At 39.6% G+C, this 16,733-nt stretch overlaps 4 protein-coding genes across 9 annotated transcripts; 2 read left to right on the top strand and 2 right to left on the bottom strand.

Moving 5' to 3' along the window:
- Positions 1-396: 396 nt before the first annotated feature.
- On the bottom strand, positions 397-8,769 carry rnf170 (ring finger protein 170). Of its 6 annotated transcripts, none has more exons than XM_083984176.1 (7): positions 8,754-8,769; positions 3,778-3,941; positions 3,241-3,316; positions 2,817-2,931; positions 2,590-2,663; positions 2,057-2,188; positions 397-1,742 (listed from the first exon to the last, which is right to left on the bottom strand). In XM_083984176.1, exons 2-7 carry the CDS (start codon positions 3,915-3,917, stop codon positions 1,473-1,475), a joined length of 807 nt encoding a protein of 268 aa, XP_083840302.1. In that variant the 5' UTR covers positions 3,918-3,941; positions 8,754-8,769; the 3' UTR covers positions 397-1,472. The 6 variants fall into 6 exon arrangements, with proteins under 6 accessions (XP_083840302.1, XP_083840298.1, XP_083840300.1 ...); XM_083984172.1 differs by lacking the exon at positions 8,754-8,769 and adding an exon at positions 4,843-4,982; XM_083984174.1 differs by lacking the exon at positions 8,754-8,769 and adding an exon at positions 4,943-4,982.
- gpn3 (GPN-loop GTPase 3) lies at positions 5,594-7,915 on the top strand. Its single transcript, XM_083984036.1, has 8 exons — positions 5,594-5,736; positions 5,932-6,040; positions 6,433-6,600; positions 6,699-6,823; positions 6,971-7,086; positions 7,183-7,279; positions 7,366-7,494; positions 7,580-7,915. Exons 1-8 carry the CDS (start codon positions 5,689-5,691, stop codon positions 7,643-7,645), a joined length of 858 nt encoding a protein of 285 aa, XP_083840162.1. The 5' UTR covers positions 5,594-5,688; the 3' UTR covers positions 7,646-7,915.
- Positions 8,095-11,622, top strand: arpc3 (actin related protein 2/3 complex, subunit 3). Its single transcript, XM_083984177.1, has 7 exons — positions 8,095-8,201; positions 8,624-8,723; positions 9,244-9,320; positions 9,690-9,758; positions 9,927-10,053; positions 10,500-10,594; positions 11,349-11,622. Exons 1-7 carry the CDS (start codon positions 8,196-8,198, stop codon positions 11,409-11,411), a joined length of 537 nt encoding a protein of 178 aa, XP_083840303.1. The 5' UTR covers positions 8,095-8,195; the 3' UTR covers positions 11,412-11,622.
- Positions 11,623-12,040: 418 nt separating this feature from the next.
- On the bottom strand, positions 12,041-15,268 carry LOC310995201 (ubiquitin-conjugating enzyme E2 G1-like). Its single transcript, XM_083984170.1, has 6 exons — positions 14,965-15,268; positions 14,395-14,497; positions 14,212-14,309; positions 13,558-13,736; positions 12,976-13,086; positions 12,041-12,801 (listed from the first exon to the last, which is right to left on the bottom strand). Exons 1-5 carry the CDS (start codon positions 15,005-15,007, stop codon positions 13,000-13,002), a joined length of 510 nt encoding a protein of 169 aa, XP_083840296.1. The 5' UTR covers positions 15,008-15,268; the 3' UTR covers positions 12,041-12,801; positions 12,976-12,999.
- Positions 15,269-16,733: the final 1,465 nt, after the last annotated feature.

The raw sequence follows: 16,733 nt of genomic DNA, 5'->3' as shown, positions 1-16,733 counted from the left end.
AAGAAAGCAAATGGTCCGGGTACAGTTTCAGCTCCCACTGTGAAGCAACCATTTTAGGCCTAAAGGGTCGCGACCTCTTGTGGACATAGTCACTCCAAAGGCGCCAAGGAAAGTTGGACAGAAATAGATGGGTAAGAATAATTCCTAAATTTACTGTATTACTCATTTATGGCTGGTTTCTGATCACATCAGTCAAATAAACCAGAGACCTAATCTGGTCCACAAAAGCATTGACCGTTTTCTTCATTTACACAGTCATAGGTCAAAATAGTTAAGAAAGACAATGGCATCTGTACTGTGCAGCAGCTTCAATTATTAATGGAGATTATATCAACAGCCTGAGAGTCACTGTAAAGAAAATGTTACTTGCCAAGTGGATATAACCGATGCAAACTTTTGAAAAATCAACACAGTAACTTCATTTTTGAGTTAATGAATTTTGTAAATTTACTTTTAAAAAACTAAATCCTTTTCATAAGGATCCTTTCCATAAACCTCAGGATTAATCACATCTAAAAAGCTTTACAAGGAGTCTTCAGCCACCGACTTGGATCTGCACCGGAGACAAACCTTCAGACTCTTAATTATCATTGAAGTACAAAGGTAAACTCTGACGTGGTAAGTCAACATTCAAACGGTGAGTGAGCTTTACATTCAGTGTGATATGTAATTACTCCTTGATACCTTGGCTTCTTTTTTATGATCAAAGGATTACTTTTTATTTCTTAAATAAAAATCTGACATTTGAAAGACAGTATGTATCAGAAAGGTTATCTTGTGCTTCTTCAGTTCTCATGAACACACATGCTGACTTCATTTGATCTGATCAACTCTTGCAGCCGGTGAAACAATTCAGTGATTTTCACACAAGCATTACAATGTTGTGTTTTTCACTTCTTTCTGAATATGCATAGTCACTGTTTATAGTGCACCATCAGTGTAACTGACCAAACAGGCTGTATGTATAAGCAACAAGAAAATGGTCCTTGCAACTCTTTCTCTGGCAGGTGACAACTTGAATGCAGCAGGCAGCCAACTTGAAATGCATATAATTAAGACAGAACAATCAATATCACATTATATTACAATAATGTCTCTATGATGAGGTACAATAATAAAATGACTGCTTTTGGCAATGCTGTCAAAAAGAATTGGCTGGTAATACAGCTCGTCATGACACGACATCTGATTCAAAGCAGAGTCAGTGGTCACATCCTTCCACAGTTTTGTCTTGGGTTTGACCACATTGAATCTATAAACCTTTAATGAGCGTTTCTATATACACAGTTAACATTCAGAGCTCAGTCTCTACCTGGCTCATCTCCAGTGATAAAGGAATATCTCTGGCTTTAAAGCGAACCAGCGTGAACATTCATTCACTCCACGGCTTCCACCTCGGCTGCTGAGTGAGCTCTCTCTCTCTCTCCGTGCCAGACATGAGCAAACTAAGGCCTCTTTTATGAGCGATCCCCCTAGCCGTTCAGTCTCTGCGTGACCACCTCTCTGTACATAATAGAGATGTACACAAAGAGTAGCAGGATTACAAAGAAATCATCCATGAATCCCAGGAGCCCGAAAAGCGCCTCGGGGAGGATGTCGAGCGGCGAGGCCAGGTAGGTGAGTGCGCCGACCAGGCAGAGAAGGATTCGAATCCTGAACATCCAGAAGAGGCCACCCACGGAGAACATCTCCCTAAAGGCGTGACGCAGCAGGGTGGGCACATCTCGCAGTCTGTCCATTAACTGAGGAGACAGGAGAGGAAATGTTTTGAAGTCAGTTCTACATCTACTACCCGCATTAAGATGCACTGCACAAGTCAGTATCTCATTTGCATAGACATAGCAGTGCTACAGAACACGAGCGTTCATACAAAGTTTAATACTGAAAACCACATGACATCTATGACAGCACAGTCTCGGTTAGCATCTCCATCCTTTGTATCTATCTTGGGAATGACTGTTTTTGTAGTAAGGGATATGAATGAATATTGAATGATATCATAAGCTAACCTGTAACTTCTACAGTCTCTATGTGGATGTGACTGGGGTATACTCACAGATCTTGGCTGGCCTGAGAACCTGCGGTTATAATCGTGGATGTCTCGCAGTATAAGCTGAGGTTCTGCTTCACCTTCCTGGACCCTCTGTGGACCGGCATGCTCATGAAATAGTGGGAAGAGCAATGTTACCTGAAAAGGAAAAAAAACAACCACAAACTCAATACATAAAAACACTGATGCTATAGGGAATTATATAGATGAATCTTACATTAGCAGACATTTCAATGTCACACATTAGTACCTAGAGATAAAAAGAGACATCAAGGAGTTCTAACATTTCTCTGTCATTGATCCAAACATCACTTGTTTCCTTTTTATGAATATGATTTTAATGATGACATAAAAAATTAAAGATGGCATTTTATATCTAGAAAAAAACAAGCACGTCTTAAGAGATGAGAGACTTTATATATTGCAATGAATAGACAAGGAAGCCTAAGTATGTATCAGAATGTCTAGCTTGCACTGAAGCAATTCATGCAAAAAAAAAAAAAAAAAAGTCTCAGGTTAGATATGTTACATGCTTTTACCATTTGCCTGCAGATGGGGCAGTTGATAGCACCCAGCCAGGTGCCATACCTCCAATAGGCTATAATACAGGAGCCTATGAAGGAAAAAGACAGCACAGTACAGATGCATTGATCAATTGATATTTTGAATTCTGTTTATTAATTGAGGTTAAGTCAGCTCATAACCACAACTGCAAAGGTCTGGTTTTGCTTGGTGAGCATTATTAAGATCTGTCCAATCATCTTACCACAGAAAAGGTGTCCACAATTGGTTTCCACTGGCAGAACAGCCTGCTGTAAACACACTGGACAGGACATGTCTGTGTAATACTGCTGCCTGGCCTCTGCTTGAGGATTCTCATCCTGTCAAGAGAGAAATGAAATACGTAGAATCTTAAAACACAAATGCAATATATGCTATGACTATAAGTGATCATGGAATAGACTATTTGCATTCTCGATTAAAAATAAATCAGTCACCAATCCTGCAAAATAACAAAGCATATTGCCTTATTTGCTAAAAATGGGAACCACCTAAACTGTCAAATAGTTTAAAATATAGAAAACATAGACAACTCTATGACTCATCTTCATTTTATTTTTCTTGCAAAAAATTACTCTGACAAACTCGAAACAAAGTATATGCTTTTTTCTTTGCATTTGCGTACATACCTGCTCTGTTTGGAGTTGTTGTCGTACGGCTCGGACATGCTCCTGATTCTCAGGATGAATGTTCAGCTGCTCTTGTCTGCAAAGGACAAAGGGCAAATATGTGTTATCAATATTTCTCAGTTTAAAATGTAAACATACCAGCAGCACCATATCCCAAGTTTCAATCTAATGTTTTGGGGTATGCTGAATAACAGGATGATGTTACATCTAAATGTGTAATGAAACTAAAATGTTTTTGGAAATATTATGCAAAACACAGAGCAGAGTTTTTTTTATTGGGCAATGAAGAGCCAGTTTCAGTGTGTCACTTTGGGTTCTTTCAGCCACAAGCCACATTTGAAACCAGGTTGCTCGTGCAAATTATTTCCATTTGAATACGGAAAGAGCTCCATGACCTGAGCTAGGTAAATGCTTACTTAGTGAAGTAAACAAATTGTACCAGAAAAGATGGCTTCTTATCAAACCCAGTTTCTACAACATTTAATGCAACTTGCCTGGACAGTGCATTCATTTCAGCTTGAACTTGGTGCTGCTTACCTGCAGAGCAGAGTGAGGAGGCCTGCTAGGAAGGCAATACTGAGCGCCACAACAAATAAGACCTGGTTGCTGACACCTTCGATGAGGGTGTCCTCATCTTGGATCAGGTAATCCAAGTCCTCACATTGTCTGTCCTCCATCACCCACACTCATAGTCTTCAACACTAGAAAACAAAGAGACAAAAAAAAGAGGTACTTTACTGGATAATGTTTCTGATATTTAAGTTATCTATATAAAAAAGAAAGTAGACTGTTGTACATTAAAATATTGAATTATCATCTTTATGATCTAAATGTAAGTATCAGATGTCCACAACCAAAATAATACAAATTTACCCCCCAGTACACTTAGTAATACACCTAGATGAGCCACACAAAAGGTGCTATCCATGTACCAAAACAATGAAGCCCACAAGTACAACGGTTCATGTCCACAGTGTGTCAGTTATATATATTTTTAACATTTAGTCACTTGTATTGAAATATTAGAGCAAGCAAAAACTCAGTGTGAGCTACTAACACTTGTTTTATAAATGAAATGAACTCGCTGCAACATGATTGAGTTTATAAGTCTTGGCGTTAGCAGATCTACCAAACTATCCAACGTCAACAGTCAAATATCTGATAATAATACGAACCGAAAACATCTAGAAAGCCGCTTATTTTCACGGTCCTGATAAATATCAGTCTGCCACGAGCTTACAGTTAAGTCAGTGCCGTCCACACTGCTAGCCAACTTTAGCGTTAGCCTCGACTCGCGGATGATAATAATACACGGTAATTCATTTATGAAGGCTGCTGACGCTGGCGGCCGCCGGTGTGTCGCTCCGGGGCTCCTGGCAGCTCCTCCGCCGGTGGACGTTAGCCACAGTTACCAAACACCGACAAGCCGAGACAAGACGGCTGTTCCCGTAAAGCCGAGCCGCTTGTAAAATGACAAACATAGCCCGATTAGCCAGGAGCTCTCGGGTCCGTTGGCTACGTTTAGCTGCCAAAGAGTGACGGGAGAGACAAGAGCACAATCGAGCTAAAAGAGTCAGGAAGTGAAGTGAACTGCCCACTTACTACGCCGTTAGTCCGGGGCCGTGAACACAACACCGGGGGCACAACAACACCAAAGATACAACACGTCACCTCAGATAGATAGGTTGTCGAAAGGCCTTACGTGTCAACTCAGAGACATTTCAGCACGTTGTGACCGAGTGACAACTGCTTTCACAGAATGGAGAATGCTTTCACATTCTGTTTCAGTTACAATGCTGCTTCCCCCCTTTCTTTCACTTCCTCTGGAATTAACTGTATTGGCTTTTATGGCTATATCTATTATGCTTTTCCCCCTCAGGTAGTTAAAATATATCAATAAATAAATTACCAATTTGCAAACCAAAACTAGATGCATTTTAATTTTACACATCCTGATGTTTAGTGGACATATTCCAGGATTACAATATAGCCTATGCATAAACCAGATTCAATGTCTTAATATGATCTGCAAAAGTAATTTCTTCAAATCACCTATTTAACTGTCTATATCCCTTCAGTCGTGGTTACAGCCTTTTGTTATTATAAAAGTGTGTTTCTTTCATAAGCCCCAAATCATCATCAAAAAACAAAAACAAAAAACTCTGAATATCCCAATGATATGCTTTTTTTTTCTCAAGGATATTAAGGTATCGGATTAATCAATTATGCACCTGTCAATCACCATCTGATCAATATTTTCCGTGTGCTACGTTGCATTTCCCATTCTGACCAGCAGGCGGCGGTAGTTATCAGACCTTACAGCGGGTGTACATGTCTTTTGAGAAGAAGAAGAAGTACTGGGGCACTCGTTTACAAAAATAAAGCTAGCTGCGCGCCAGTGAGGAGAGAGACCTACATTTACCACAACACTTCTCCAGTTGAGGCAAAATGCCTCGTTATGCTCAGCTCGTCATGGGCCCGGCGGGTAGCGGCAAGGTACGGCATCAGTCATTCACCTAAACTTGTAATGAAATGTGTTAACAATGCTATTTGGCTAACGCGCTACGCTAAAGCATGGGCAGCAGGGGCTGTCAGTCATACAGCAAAGTCTCTGGTACAAGTCAGGTGTCATCGCCCATTTGTTTTAATTGTTGCTGGAGTTGAATTGCATTTAACTTCATCTCTTTCCAGAGTACCTACTGCTCCACCATGGTCCAGCATTCAGAGTCGCTGAACCGCTCAGTTCAGGTGGTGAATCTGGACCCAGCAGCTGAACACTTTGACTACCCTGTGATGGCAGGTAAATGTATAGCCCGCTGTTTTATTTACATTGAGGATAATTACAGTTACAGTGAATCACACTGTTAGAGTCAGCTGTCTAGTCCATTACACAGGAGATAATAAATAGGGTACAATAAAAGAAGAGATTCAAAGTTTATGCCATTGCATGCTTATATTGCATTTAGTGTTCCTTACTTACACTGAAACACTTGAATGTGGTTTGTTTTTAATAGGATAATTTACTTACAGAATAACAACTGACTAATAGCCCCACTTGAAACAGGGAAATGTGTGCATATACTGGTTTTTGCTATAGTTAGGTTATAAAGAATCAGTTCATTCTGAACATGTTTCTATGATAATAGATGATAGAAATATGTTTGATTTAACTCCTTGTTTCTGTGTCCTCAGACATCCGTGAGCTCATCCAAGTGGATGATGTGATGGAGGATGATTCCCTCAGATTTGGCCCTAACGGAGGTCTGGTCTTCTGCATGGAGTATTTCGCCAACAACTTTGATTGGCTAGAGGAGAGCTTGGGTCATGTAGAAGATGACTATATTTTATTTGACTGCCCAGGTAAATGGGGGGGGATTTTATGGATGCTGAAATGGAAGGGGATCTGTTATTTCAGTGTACGGTGAGGCACAAGTTTTACAGGTGCCTTGTTTTTGCAGGTCAAATTGAACTTTATACACACCTCCCTGTGATGAAGCAGCTGGTGGAGCAGCTTCAACAGTGGGAGTTTCGAGTGTGTGGCATCTTTCTGGTTGACTCCCAGTTCATGGTGGAGTCTTTCAAGGTAATATCTTGCTAATTGCAGTCTGATTGTCTAAATCATCATGTTGGTGTTTTGTTTTTCTTAAACACACCTCATTTCTAAAATGAACTGCCTGCGCTCATTGTAGGAATGCCTGTAAACTAAAGTTGTGAATCTTCATCCATACAGTTTATCTCAGGAGTCATGGCTGCCCTGAGTGCCATGGTGTCATTAGAGATTCCTCAAATAAACATAATGACCAAAATGGATCTGCTCAGTCCTAAGGCCAAGAAGGAAATTGAAAAGTAAGTTTTATTTGTGATACAACAGTATGTGTGTTCAGTTTCATGAAACCTAGAGCAATGATTTGTGCACATGGTTTGTTTTCTTTTTCTCACTAGGTATCTGGATCCAGATACGTACTCAATGATGGAAGATAATTCTGACACCATCAAAAGCACAAAGTTCAAGAAACTGACGAAAGCCATCTGTGGACTGGTGAGTGAGGCCATTAATGTCATAGAGCATTTAGTTTTGAATGAGATATTTTTTTCTTCATAGACTATTTCTCTGCCTGCGTCCAGATTGATGACTACAGTATGGTGAGGTTCCTGCCTTTCGACCGCACAGACGAGGAAGGTATTAACATAGTCCTGCAACACATCGACTTCTCTATACAATATGGAGAGGACCTGGAGTTCAAGGAGCCAAAGGTGAAGAAACAAACGCAAAAAACCCCCCACAATGTATAAATTAATAACATGGTGTACTTACATTGCATCTTTTCCTTTTCTACAGGACATTGAGGAGGAGCCATCTAACCTAAATTATGATGAGTTATTTCAAGGAAAATTGGACAGCTGAAGAGCAAAATAACTCCAGAGATGCTGCGACAAAGACTTATACATGAGAAGGAAAAAAAAAACTGGAGGCTGGTGGAAAATTAAGATGGTTTATGTCAAAACCCGAATGGAGAATGGAGAATGGCACGTGCCTGCAATGACACAGAGAAAGGGACATGTACGAAGACGGACTCTGAAGATCATGTCTAATTTATGTTAAAGTTTTGTTTTTTTGTGACTTTTATGACTCAAGAAGTTTGTTATTAAAATATATACCCTTTCGTTGTTTTAGGAAAAGGTTTAAGTATAAAACGTTGTTATTAGATTATATTTTTAAATAAAATATTCTACAAAGTCATGTCTTGCCTGTGGTTGGAAAGAAATGCTGCGCTTTTTTCTTCACATACACTGTTCACTGTGTGTTTTGTATTGGCGCCCTCATGTGGCTGCTACGCTGCATGACATGTAGCTACTTCCTGTATAGCTGAAGGGTGGGACAGGCGGAAGCAGCGTCCTACGGTGCTGGTATCTTTCTATCGCTGAGCAGTTGGACTGATTATTTATCACTCAACATGCCGGTGAGTAAAACCTACATGACAATATGCCTACCAAACTGTTTATTGTGGGGTTTAGAGCTCATAACATCTGCACATAAATCCAGAGGGTGACCAGGCCCTCCGAGTTTACGCTAGCTCTGCTGACGAGTCTCGTTAGCATACTTGGGTTAGCCACGTTAGCATTTTTTTCACCCAATTTTAATGATGCTGCGATTGTCAGAGCTAAAAAAAAACTCCAAAACAACACCAACTAAACAACAAAAAAAAACACCGCTTTAACGTCATTATCAATGCTATAATAATGTGTATACCATGCATTGGCTTTAGGTTAGTATCGGTTTTGCATCAGTGGTGTCGATAGGAGAGATGCCACCGATGCTATCTGACAGGAATGTACCAATAAATTAAACCTGACAGCAACTTTTTGTCTTTATGTTTCCAAGGCGTATCACTCAAGCCTGATGGCCGCTGAAACCAGGATGGTGGGGAACATGGCTTTGCTCCCCATCAAAACCCAGTTCAAGGGACCAGCCAGAGGAGACGGTAAAGCTATTCCTGATTTTTCCAACTCACCTAAACTGGAGCCGACCCCTCCAGACCGCACACAAATACACACTATATTTACTTTAAACTGCGTATTTGCTTATTTCAGTCAGTTTTGTGCAGGCTCCATTCACACGTAGTCCAGTTCCTGAAACATGCATCTGGCTCCACTTCCTTATATGGCCTGAAGAGTGCAGACTGAAGTTTAACTTCTTTAATTTAAACTCATGGAGTGTGTATTGTACATGCCATTCAAAATTGTAATGATTCACAATACATCAAAACAACAAGCTCCAGAACATGTCTCTTCTCAAGTTCTTAAAAACTGAGCATTATACTTGTATAATGAGAAAGGGGGGTTGGTTTCTGAACTTCCTTTTAGATCACAAATCAAAAATAAGGCCACGGTGGTGACCAAAACAGGAAGTAACTGTTCATGTTGATAAACATAGCTTCACACTTTGCAGATTGTTGAATTTATAATGTCTCACATATATTGATATGTTGTTTGTGATTTCAGGCATAGACTCCGATATCGTCGATGAGGCTATCTACTACTTCAAAGCCAACGTTTTCTTCAAGAACTATGAAATCAAGGTAATAAATTTACTGCCACTTGTGCTGCTCTTCAATCCCTCAGCTTTTGTGACTGAATGCAGCTGCCTGTAAACACAGACCTCAACCTAACCAAAATAAGAAATGCAAAGAGGTAGTTAAAACATTTACAGCTAAGATACTAGTGTGAGGAACAAGTATGTACCTCACTTGTGTGCGTATTCTTGTGTTCTCTCTTGGTGTCGTGAAGCAGCTTCGTTCCTCCGCGTGCCCCAGCTTGCTTCTTCTCGTTCCCCTCAGCACTGCATATTTGCTTGGGATTTAAACTATGCAGCCTTTTTACCTCTCACACCTGACTGTAGATGTGCTAACAAAAATAAGTAATGTGTGTGTAATGTTTGATTCTTTCAGAATGAGGCCGACAGGACACTGATCTATGTCACACTCTACATTTCGGAATGCCTAAAGAGGCTACAGAAGGTAAGGTGGTAATATTGGTTTGCAGAGGTTTATGCAATTAAAAAGTAAAAGGACTGAATTGCATGCAAAGAAAGAAATTAGCAGGTTAAACAACAACAGATAAGATAAGATAAGGTTTTTTTCTAGTTATCTCACCCTCTGCATTGGCATATGTGTGGCTCATTACAGTGCAGCTCCAGGAGCCAGGGAGAGAAGGAGATGTACACTCTGGGCATCACAAACTTTCCCATTCCTGGAGAGCCTGGCTTCCCTCTCAATGCTATGTACGCCAAACCTACCAACAAGCAGGAAGAAGGTAAGAACCAGCCAAGAACTTGATCCAATGCAGTATGTAAAAATAAAATAAAAGTGCGGATCTTGCTCAGTCTGTGAGGTCCATTTATGTCGCTTCACTACTATGTTCTCTGAATTACTGCCAGTTACTTTGTACCCTTCTAATATTTCAGCTAATTCCCAATCCTAACCGAGTAATATCAAGCCAAATATAGTTATGCCAAGCACAGCCTCGTCAGCTTGAAGGATCTATGGCTAGAAGTGCTGTTTGATGCTTTTAGGGTGTCCCTCAGCTTCTGTATATACTGTCTGCTTTTCTGTAAAATTAAGGAAGTATTAAGGGTCAAGCAGTGTCCGAAGCAAGGTGTAACTTTTTTTTCCTCATACAGGGAAAAAAAAGTGTCAACCAATCAACACTGATAATGATGTTTGTGGTTGTTATAAAACTGGCACTATAACCTTTTTCAGAGACCATGAGGGCGTATCTCCAGCAGATCCGCCAGGAGACAGGCTTGAGACTATGTGATCGTGTGTTTGACCCCCAGACAGACAAACCCAGCAAGGTGAGTCCAGCATCTCCAAAACAGCACTGCTACAGCTGCATACGCACAAAACAGAGCACAATCCTGGCCGAGTTTCAGCACTGTTCGATGTTTCCTGAGTTATGAGCATCCTTTGTGGTTTAAGTTGTAATAGAAAACAAGGTGTGTTGTTTTAAGAGGAAATTGGTTCTCAGGGCTCGACAAAATGCCCTACAAACTATTTCTTTCTTCAAGATATTGAGCACAGGTTCCAACACTACAGGTAATACTCAGAAAATTAGAATATCGTGAAAAAGTTCATTCACTTCCCCATGATTGCGAACTGTACTGAACCAGACAGAGAGCTTTTAAAGGCTCAGGAACCCTTTGCAGGTGTTTTGGATTAATTGGCTGACAATTTGAGCTACAACATTGAACTTTTTCACGATATTCAAATTTTTTGAGATTCTGATTTTGGGGTTTTCATAAGCTGTAAGCCATAATAATCAAAATTCTAACAAATAAAAGCTTGAAATATCTTGCAATGCCTGTTATGAGTCTAAATAATATATTCATTTCACCTTTTAAGTTGAATTACTTAAATGAATGAACGTTTTCACGATATTCTAATTTTCTGAGTATTACCTGTATATCTAAACTATTTATATTCTGTTGTGACTAAATAGCTGTGTGGTCCCTTGCATGTTTATTTATTTATTTTTAAATCCCCACTACAGCTAGTCTGAGTGCGACAACCATTAAAGACTTTTTCTAACAAGGGTTTTGTTTCTTTCAGTGGTGGGTGTGCTTTGTCAAGAGGCAGTTCATGAACAAAAGTCTGTCAGCTCCTGGACAGTGAACAACTCAGGACCTTCAATTTCTGTTGTACACCTGCAACATGGATGGATTATCATGGGGCCGGGGTGGGAGGGGTCTGCTTTTGTGTTCTTGGAAAAAAAAAAAAAAAGATTTTATACTCTTCGAGTTTAAATATGTCTCTACTTGTCTGGATGTTGATCATATTGAGCTGGTGCTTAATTCAATAAAGCAATCATGGTGATTGAAAGTTATGTGAGGTTGTGTTTTGTTCTTAAAGGGTACAAACATTTCACCAGATCAGCCAACAGTTTCCCACATTGAACTTTATTACTTGTTTCACAATCTAACATTCACTGACCTCAAAAGTGGGTACAACTGTATACCCATTACTCATCAAATAATGTCCTTACTCAGCATAAATATGAACTGTTCAGACCTGATGAGCCACCTGACCATGAGATCACTTTATGGGTGGTATATTAGAAGAGCTACAGGATTAGGCCAGAACTACCTTCCCCTTGTGGGAGCGATAGATGCTTTTCCTCTGAACATGTGCAAGGACAAATAGTTTGTATTTACATAGGTAAAAATGTAGCATGTTCATTACAAAAAATATTTATCGGTGTGTTCTCTTTGGTTTGCTGAGAATAGGTTGTTTTTTTTTCTGCCTCTGACACAAGCCTTCAGATGCAGTCCTTATTGAAAACGGGTTTCCTTCCTCGGCAGTCAAAGTTAAGGCAGCGCTGAATGATGAGTTTCCCCCTCAGGGAAAGAAGAAACACTTTCTCTACAGAACTCTTAGTGCAGGAAAGGAAAGCCAGTGTCTGTATCTCCATGTCTTTAATCACCGCGAACACTCCAAAACTGCATAATTGATTATTAAACAATAGACTGGATGGCTCAGTGTGGCAGGTTGAACAAAAAAAAAGAAAAGCCTCCAAAACAGACGATATGCATCTTAAAATAGTCTCAGTCTAAATAAATAGTTACATATATAAAGTAAATTAAGTTTGGAAATGGTGTGTTTATCAAGAGTGGATATTTCATCCCAGAAAGTATGCCCATAGCAAACAGAGAGCCAGTATGCTGCATATTCCTGTGAGCGAAATACTGATGCTTAAACGGAGAGACTCTTGTCCATCCGAGGATGTGAAATTGAAAAGCAAAATGGGAAGTTTTGGCAGCGTGAATGCCACTGCCATTCAGCAAAATTCATAAATAACAACTCTCAAACTGCAAGACAAAAATTAGTAGAGAAATATGTGACTGCTCTGAAAAAAAAAAGCACAGCTGATGGTACTAAAAGAATTCATAGGTTCATAAGCGTCCTTTTTCTTCTTTGGGTGAATATTTGATGTTAACGTTGTGCCCCATGGTCATCAAGCTGACTGAAGTGTAACCAGTTATCAAATCCTCTGCGCAATTCCAACCTAAAACAAAATGCACACATCAGATTAGCGCTGGATGAATTGGGTTCATGTCAAAATACAGGAGGATCTATATGGTTTTAACTGGGGAATGTTGTGGTAAATGACAAGAAAATTCAATAACTCCTGGTCCAAAATGCATCATGATCATTTCTGACAGGTGGATGTACTACTTACTATGTTGATGACTGGAGTAAGGTTTTAGTCAAAAGCCATCTCTTGACTCCTTCGCACACACCGGGCCACCTTTTTCTTAAAAACTCCTGTAGGATCCTCCCTCCACTCTTTCTGCAGGGTAAGAGATACAAAGACTATAAACAATTTTGTTAGCGCATCAGCTCCCTTGACTGCTTGCTTTTTCCTCTTCCCACTTCTTTGCAAAATAGAGTTTGAACTATCACCCTTTTCTGTCTCCAGGTAGCACCTTTGAATGAAGAGATAAGCCACTTTACCCCAACCAAAGCTCAGTTTGGCCTTGACAGACAGTGATTTGCCCTTGCAGGGACCCATGTCACTCAGCCCCCTTGTTTGGACTCCAATTTAAAAGACTTAGACTAAACTCAGCAGGTTATGTTACAGTAAAATTATGTTTGTGTTTTTTTTACCTTTAAATGCCTACTTTGCATGCTTTTCCATAAGTATATAGGAAAAAAATAAAATCCTATGTTTCCCTGGGGCTCTACTGTTCAACTCTGTCTAAATTAAGACACTAAAGAAGACTGAGTCTTAAAACTAACCCCAACTTGAGTAGGCACTTACAGCTGCATCCACATTGGCAGGAGAGTCTCCGTTGGGGTCTGCCAACATGGATATGACACTGATCATTATGGTCTCCACGGTATGGATCGGCAGCCAGCGCTCCTCAGGCTTCTCGTAGCCGTATTTATCCTCACCAGGTTCATGCAGGATGGAGATGCATACATCGCCATTTTTGGCCACTGGAAGAAGACAATTTTGCACAGTTATTAACAAGTTTGCGCTTGAGAGGATCAGATGTTGTATTACAGATTCACATTTAGGAAGTGGAAAAAAGTTCAACCTAGTACACGCTTGTGCTCCAAAGAACAACTTTTTCATTTTATTAAAATGCCACAACAGAAATCTGTAAACTAGCTCCAGTGTTTGAATAAGTGAAATAATTAGTTATTGCTTTTTTTAATATCAGTTGTATGTGCTATATAAGGCTGCCATTTTAAGATACCAAACAGACCCTGAGCCTACAATGCTTTAAAAAATATCTGGGTCAAAGCTTTAACAGAAATACATCATAGTACGATGATCATTTACACTTGAACCAGCAGTAGTATTTTAACACATAATGTCTTATATGTTTACTTAGTTTATTTTACTAACTGCAGATTCGGTTGGTACAGATTAATCGGAGACACAGAGGCCTGGGAGGTTTGCTCTCACCATTTGGATGCCAGAGCTCTGTGATGAACTTCATCTTCGGAGGCCTCAGAGGATAGTCTCTTGGAAAGGATAAGGTGGCTTTGAAGAACCCACCTTCACTGCAAATGAAAAAGAAGTGTGCTAATACATCTCTCATATTGTTACAGGTAACTGTGTGTCATTTTGGTGGATAATTTCACTCACAACAACGTGTCCTGAGGTCCGATGACGACCACCTCCCACTGATAGATGTCATCATCATCCACAAGACCCGCAGAAAAGCCTTCCACTGGGTTCTTGTTGAGCTCTTAAAATTGGGATACAATTAGTCCAATGTCACTTTTATCACAAACAATATAGTAAAATAGTTAAATATGACATCAACTTGGAGAGTAGTTCCTTCAAAACTACTCTTAACACCAGAGAAAACACCATTGCCAACACAAATATTCATCGTATCTGTTACAATGAGGGAAACGGCCTCATTCACAGCGTGGTTATTCTTTTAGAAAGCTACTTTTAGTAGTTATTGAGCAATAGCAGCTTTGCTTACAGCAGTCATATCTCGGCTAACAGCTGTCGGCACGCTATCTATACACGTGCTTTACAACTTTGTTGACACTGTTATCTCTACACAAAACAAGGCAAATGAACCATTTACAACAACAGCCGAAAGAAACGCACTTGTTTCAATCGTATGTTTAACGAAATACTACGTGGTCTGTAATAGTTTCAGATCTAATTTCAGAGACAGCAGTTAGCCTGCTAACTTACCTGCTAGTTGTTTACGCAGTAACAACGACGACTGTTCCGTCATTTTATAGATTTTTATCTTCTCAGCTTCTGTTATGGTACTAACTAAGTGTCAACACGGTTAAATGAAGCATTGGGTAAAGACGGTAAAGCTCTCGGTCCACGTTTTTCTCTCTTGTCTCTGCCTGTTAATGCCAATAACATGAGTCAAAAAGAGAGAGAAGACTGAAGTCAGAGGGAAGTAGTACTGGGTATCATGCCCTCAGTTTGGTCTGTCAGGCAGCCACGGCTATCTGGCTTTAGCCTGTCAATAGTACAGCCATCGATTAAAATAAAAGTTAAGAGCAGAGTAATGTCCGTGGTTTGGATAGGACAGCTAATATTGGCTCAAAGAGGGTCATTTCTTTTATTACACAGCAACGGAAGTACTGCCTGTAAGGATAAACACAGGGCACAGTGACAAAAATAACTTTTCTTCTTCGTATGTCTTTGCAGCAGTCCAATCCGTCACTAGTGCATTAGCCTACTGCCACACACTGTTTGTACTAGATATTACACACAAGAGCACCGGTCTTATCAGAGGCAGCCTTATGGCCTCTGAGAAATATGAGATAGTTTTCTCAAATAATCTACCACTTGGAAAAAGCTACCCATTCTTTTAGCTTTAGGCTGTGAATAATTAAACGTCTTTGTAGCTCCTGTAATTTGGATATTGCACTTATTGTGATTTCAATTACATTGCATTTTGCAGCTCTCCTTAAAAATAAAATGAAATCCACTTTTCCCCATGACAGTTATATAGTCCAGTCATTTTATGAGAAAAGGTTAAACAAATTGCAACAGAAGCAAACTCAACTGATTTTGTATCCTCAGCATGTCCTGAGTGAGGGAAAAAAAAAGCCCTGAAGAATCCCATTAGGGGAAAGTTTCGAAAAACACCCAAACATATCCCATTTATACGCATATAAAAAAAAATTTTCACGTGAATAGGGTAACATTTTTAACCTTTAGATATCTCCATGAAAATTACTGAGTTGATTACTTACATTAAGACAAACAAAAAATGTATTACAAGTTTTTTGAAATTCTTTGTTAACATGAGCGGATTTGCATACATTTGCATAAATCTGCATAAATTCCACCGTTTTGATGGCACATGTATATATGAAGTTGCTGTGGTGGTACCGGCATGAAAATTGGAATGAGTTGACTCCATCGGTCAACCGACAAGTTGACCACTTTAAATTTCAAGATGACTGCAATATTTCAAGACAGCCACATCCTTAGTAGAGCAGGTATGACATGAGCCAACGGTGCATAATCCAATTACGTATGGCTAATTTGCATACATACAACACCTGATCTAAACATTGGGTAGAGCAGGTGAAAATGTCTTGTTCAATCTTGTTAACATATTACAGTTAAAAAACTTAAGGAATGGAATCAATTTAGGCTATCCATGAGTATTACAGTAATAGAGACAGAGCATGTCATACCTGCTCTATAGGATGTGGCTGTCTTGAAATTTCAACTCAGTAATCAACTTTCCCCTAATGGGATTCTTCGGGGCTTTTTTTCCCTCACTCAGGACATGCTGAGGATACAAAATCAGTTGAGTTTGCTTCTGTTGCAATTTGTTTAACGTAGACCCCTTTTTTGGCCTAAAATTACTGGACTATATAGTCCTGGTAGTGTTAAGAAGGATTTAGCAGTGTTTAGAATCTCATCATTGGGGAAGCTGAATCAAAATACAATTTTTTTTTTTTTTTTTTTTTTGCCTTTTCACTTTA

Source organism: Trachurus trachurus, assembly GCF_905171665.1.
Source record: "Trachurus trachurus genome assembly, chromosome: 12".
NCBI classification, from domain to species: Eukaryota; Metazoa; Chordata; class Actinopteri; order Carangiformes; family Carangidae; genus Trachurus; species Trachurus trachurus.
Note: the sequence above shows the minus strand (reverse complement) of the source record. Positions and strands in the feature narration are given on the sequence as shown.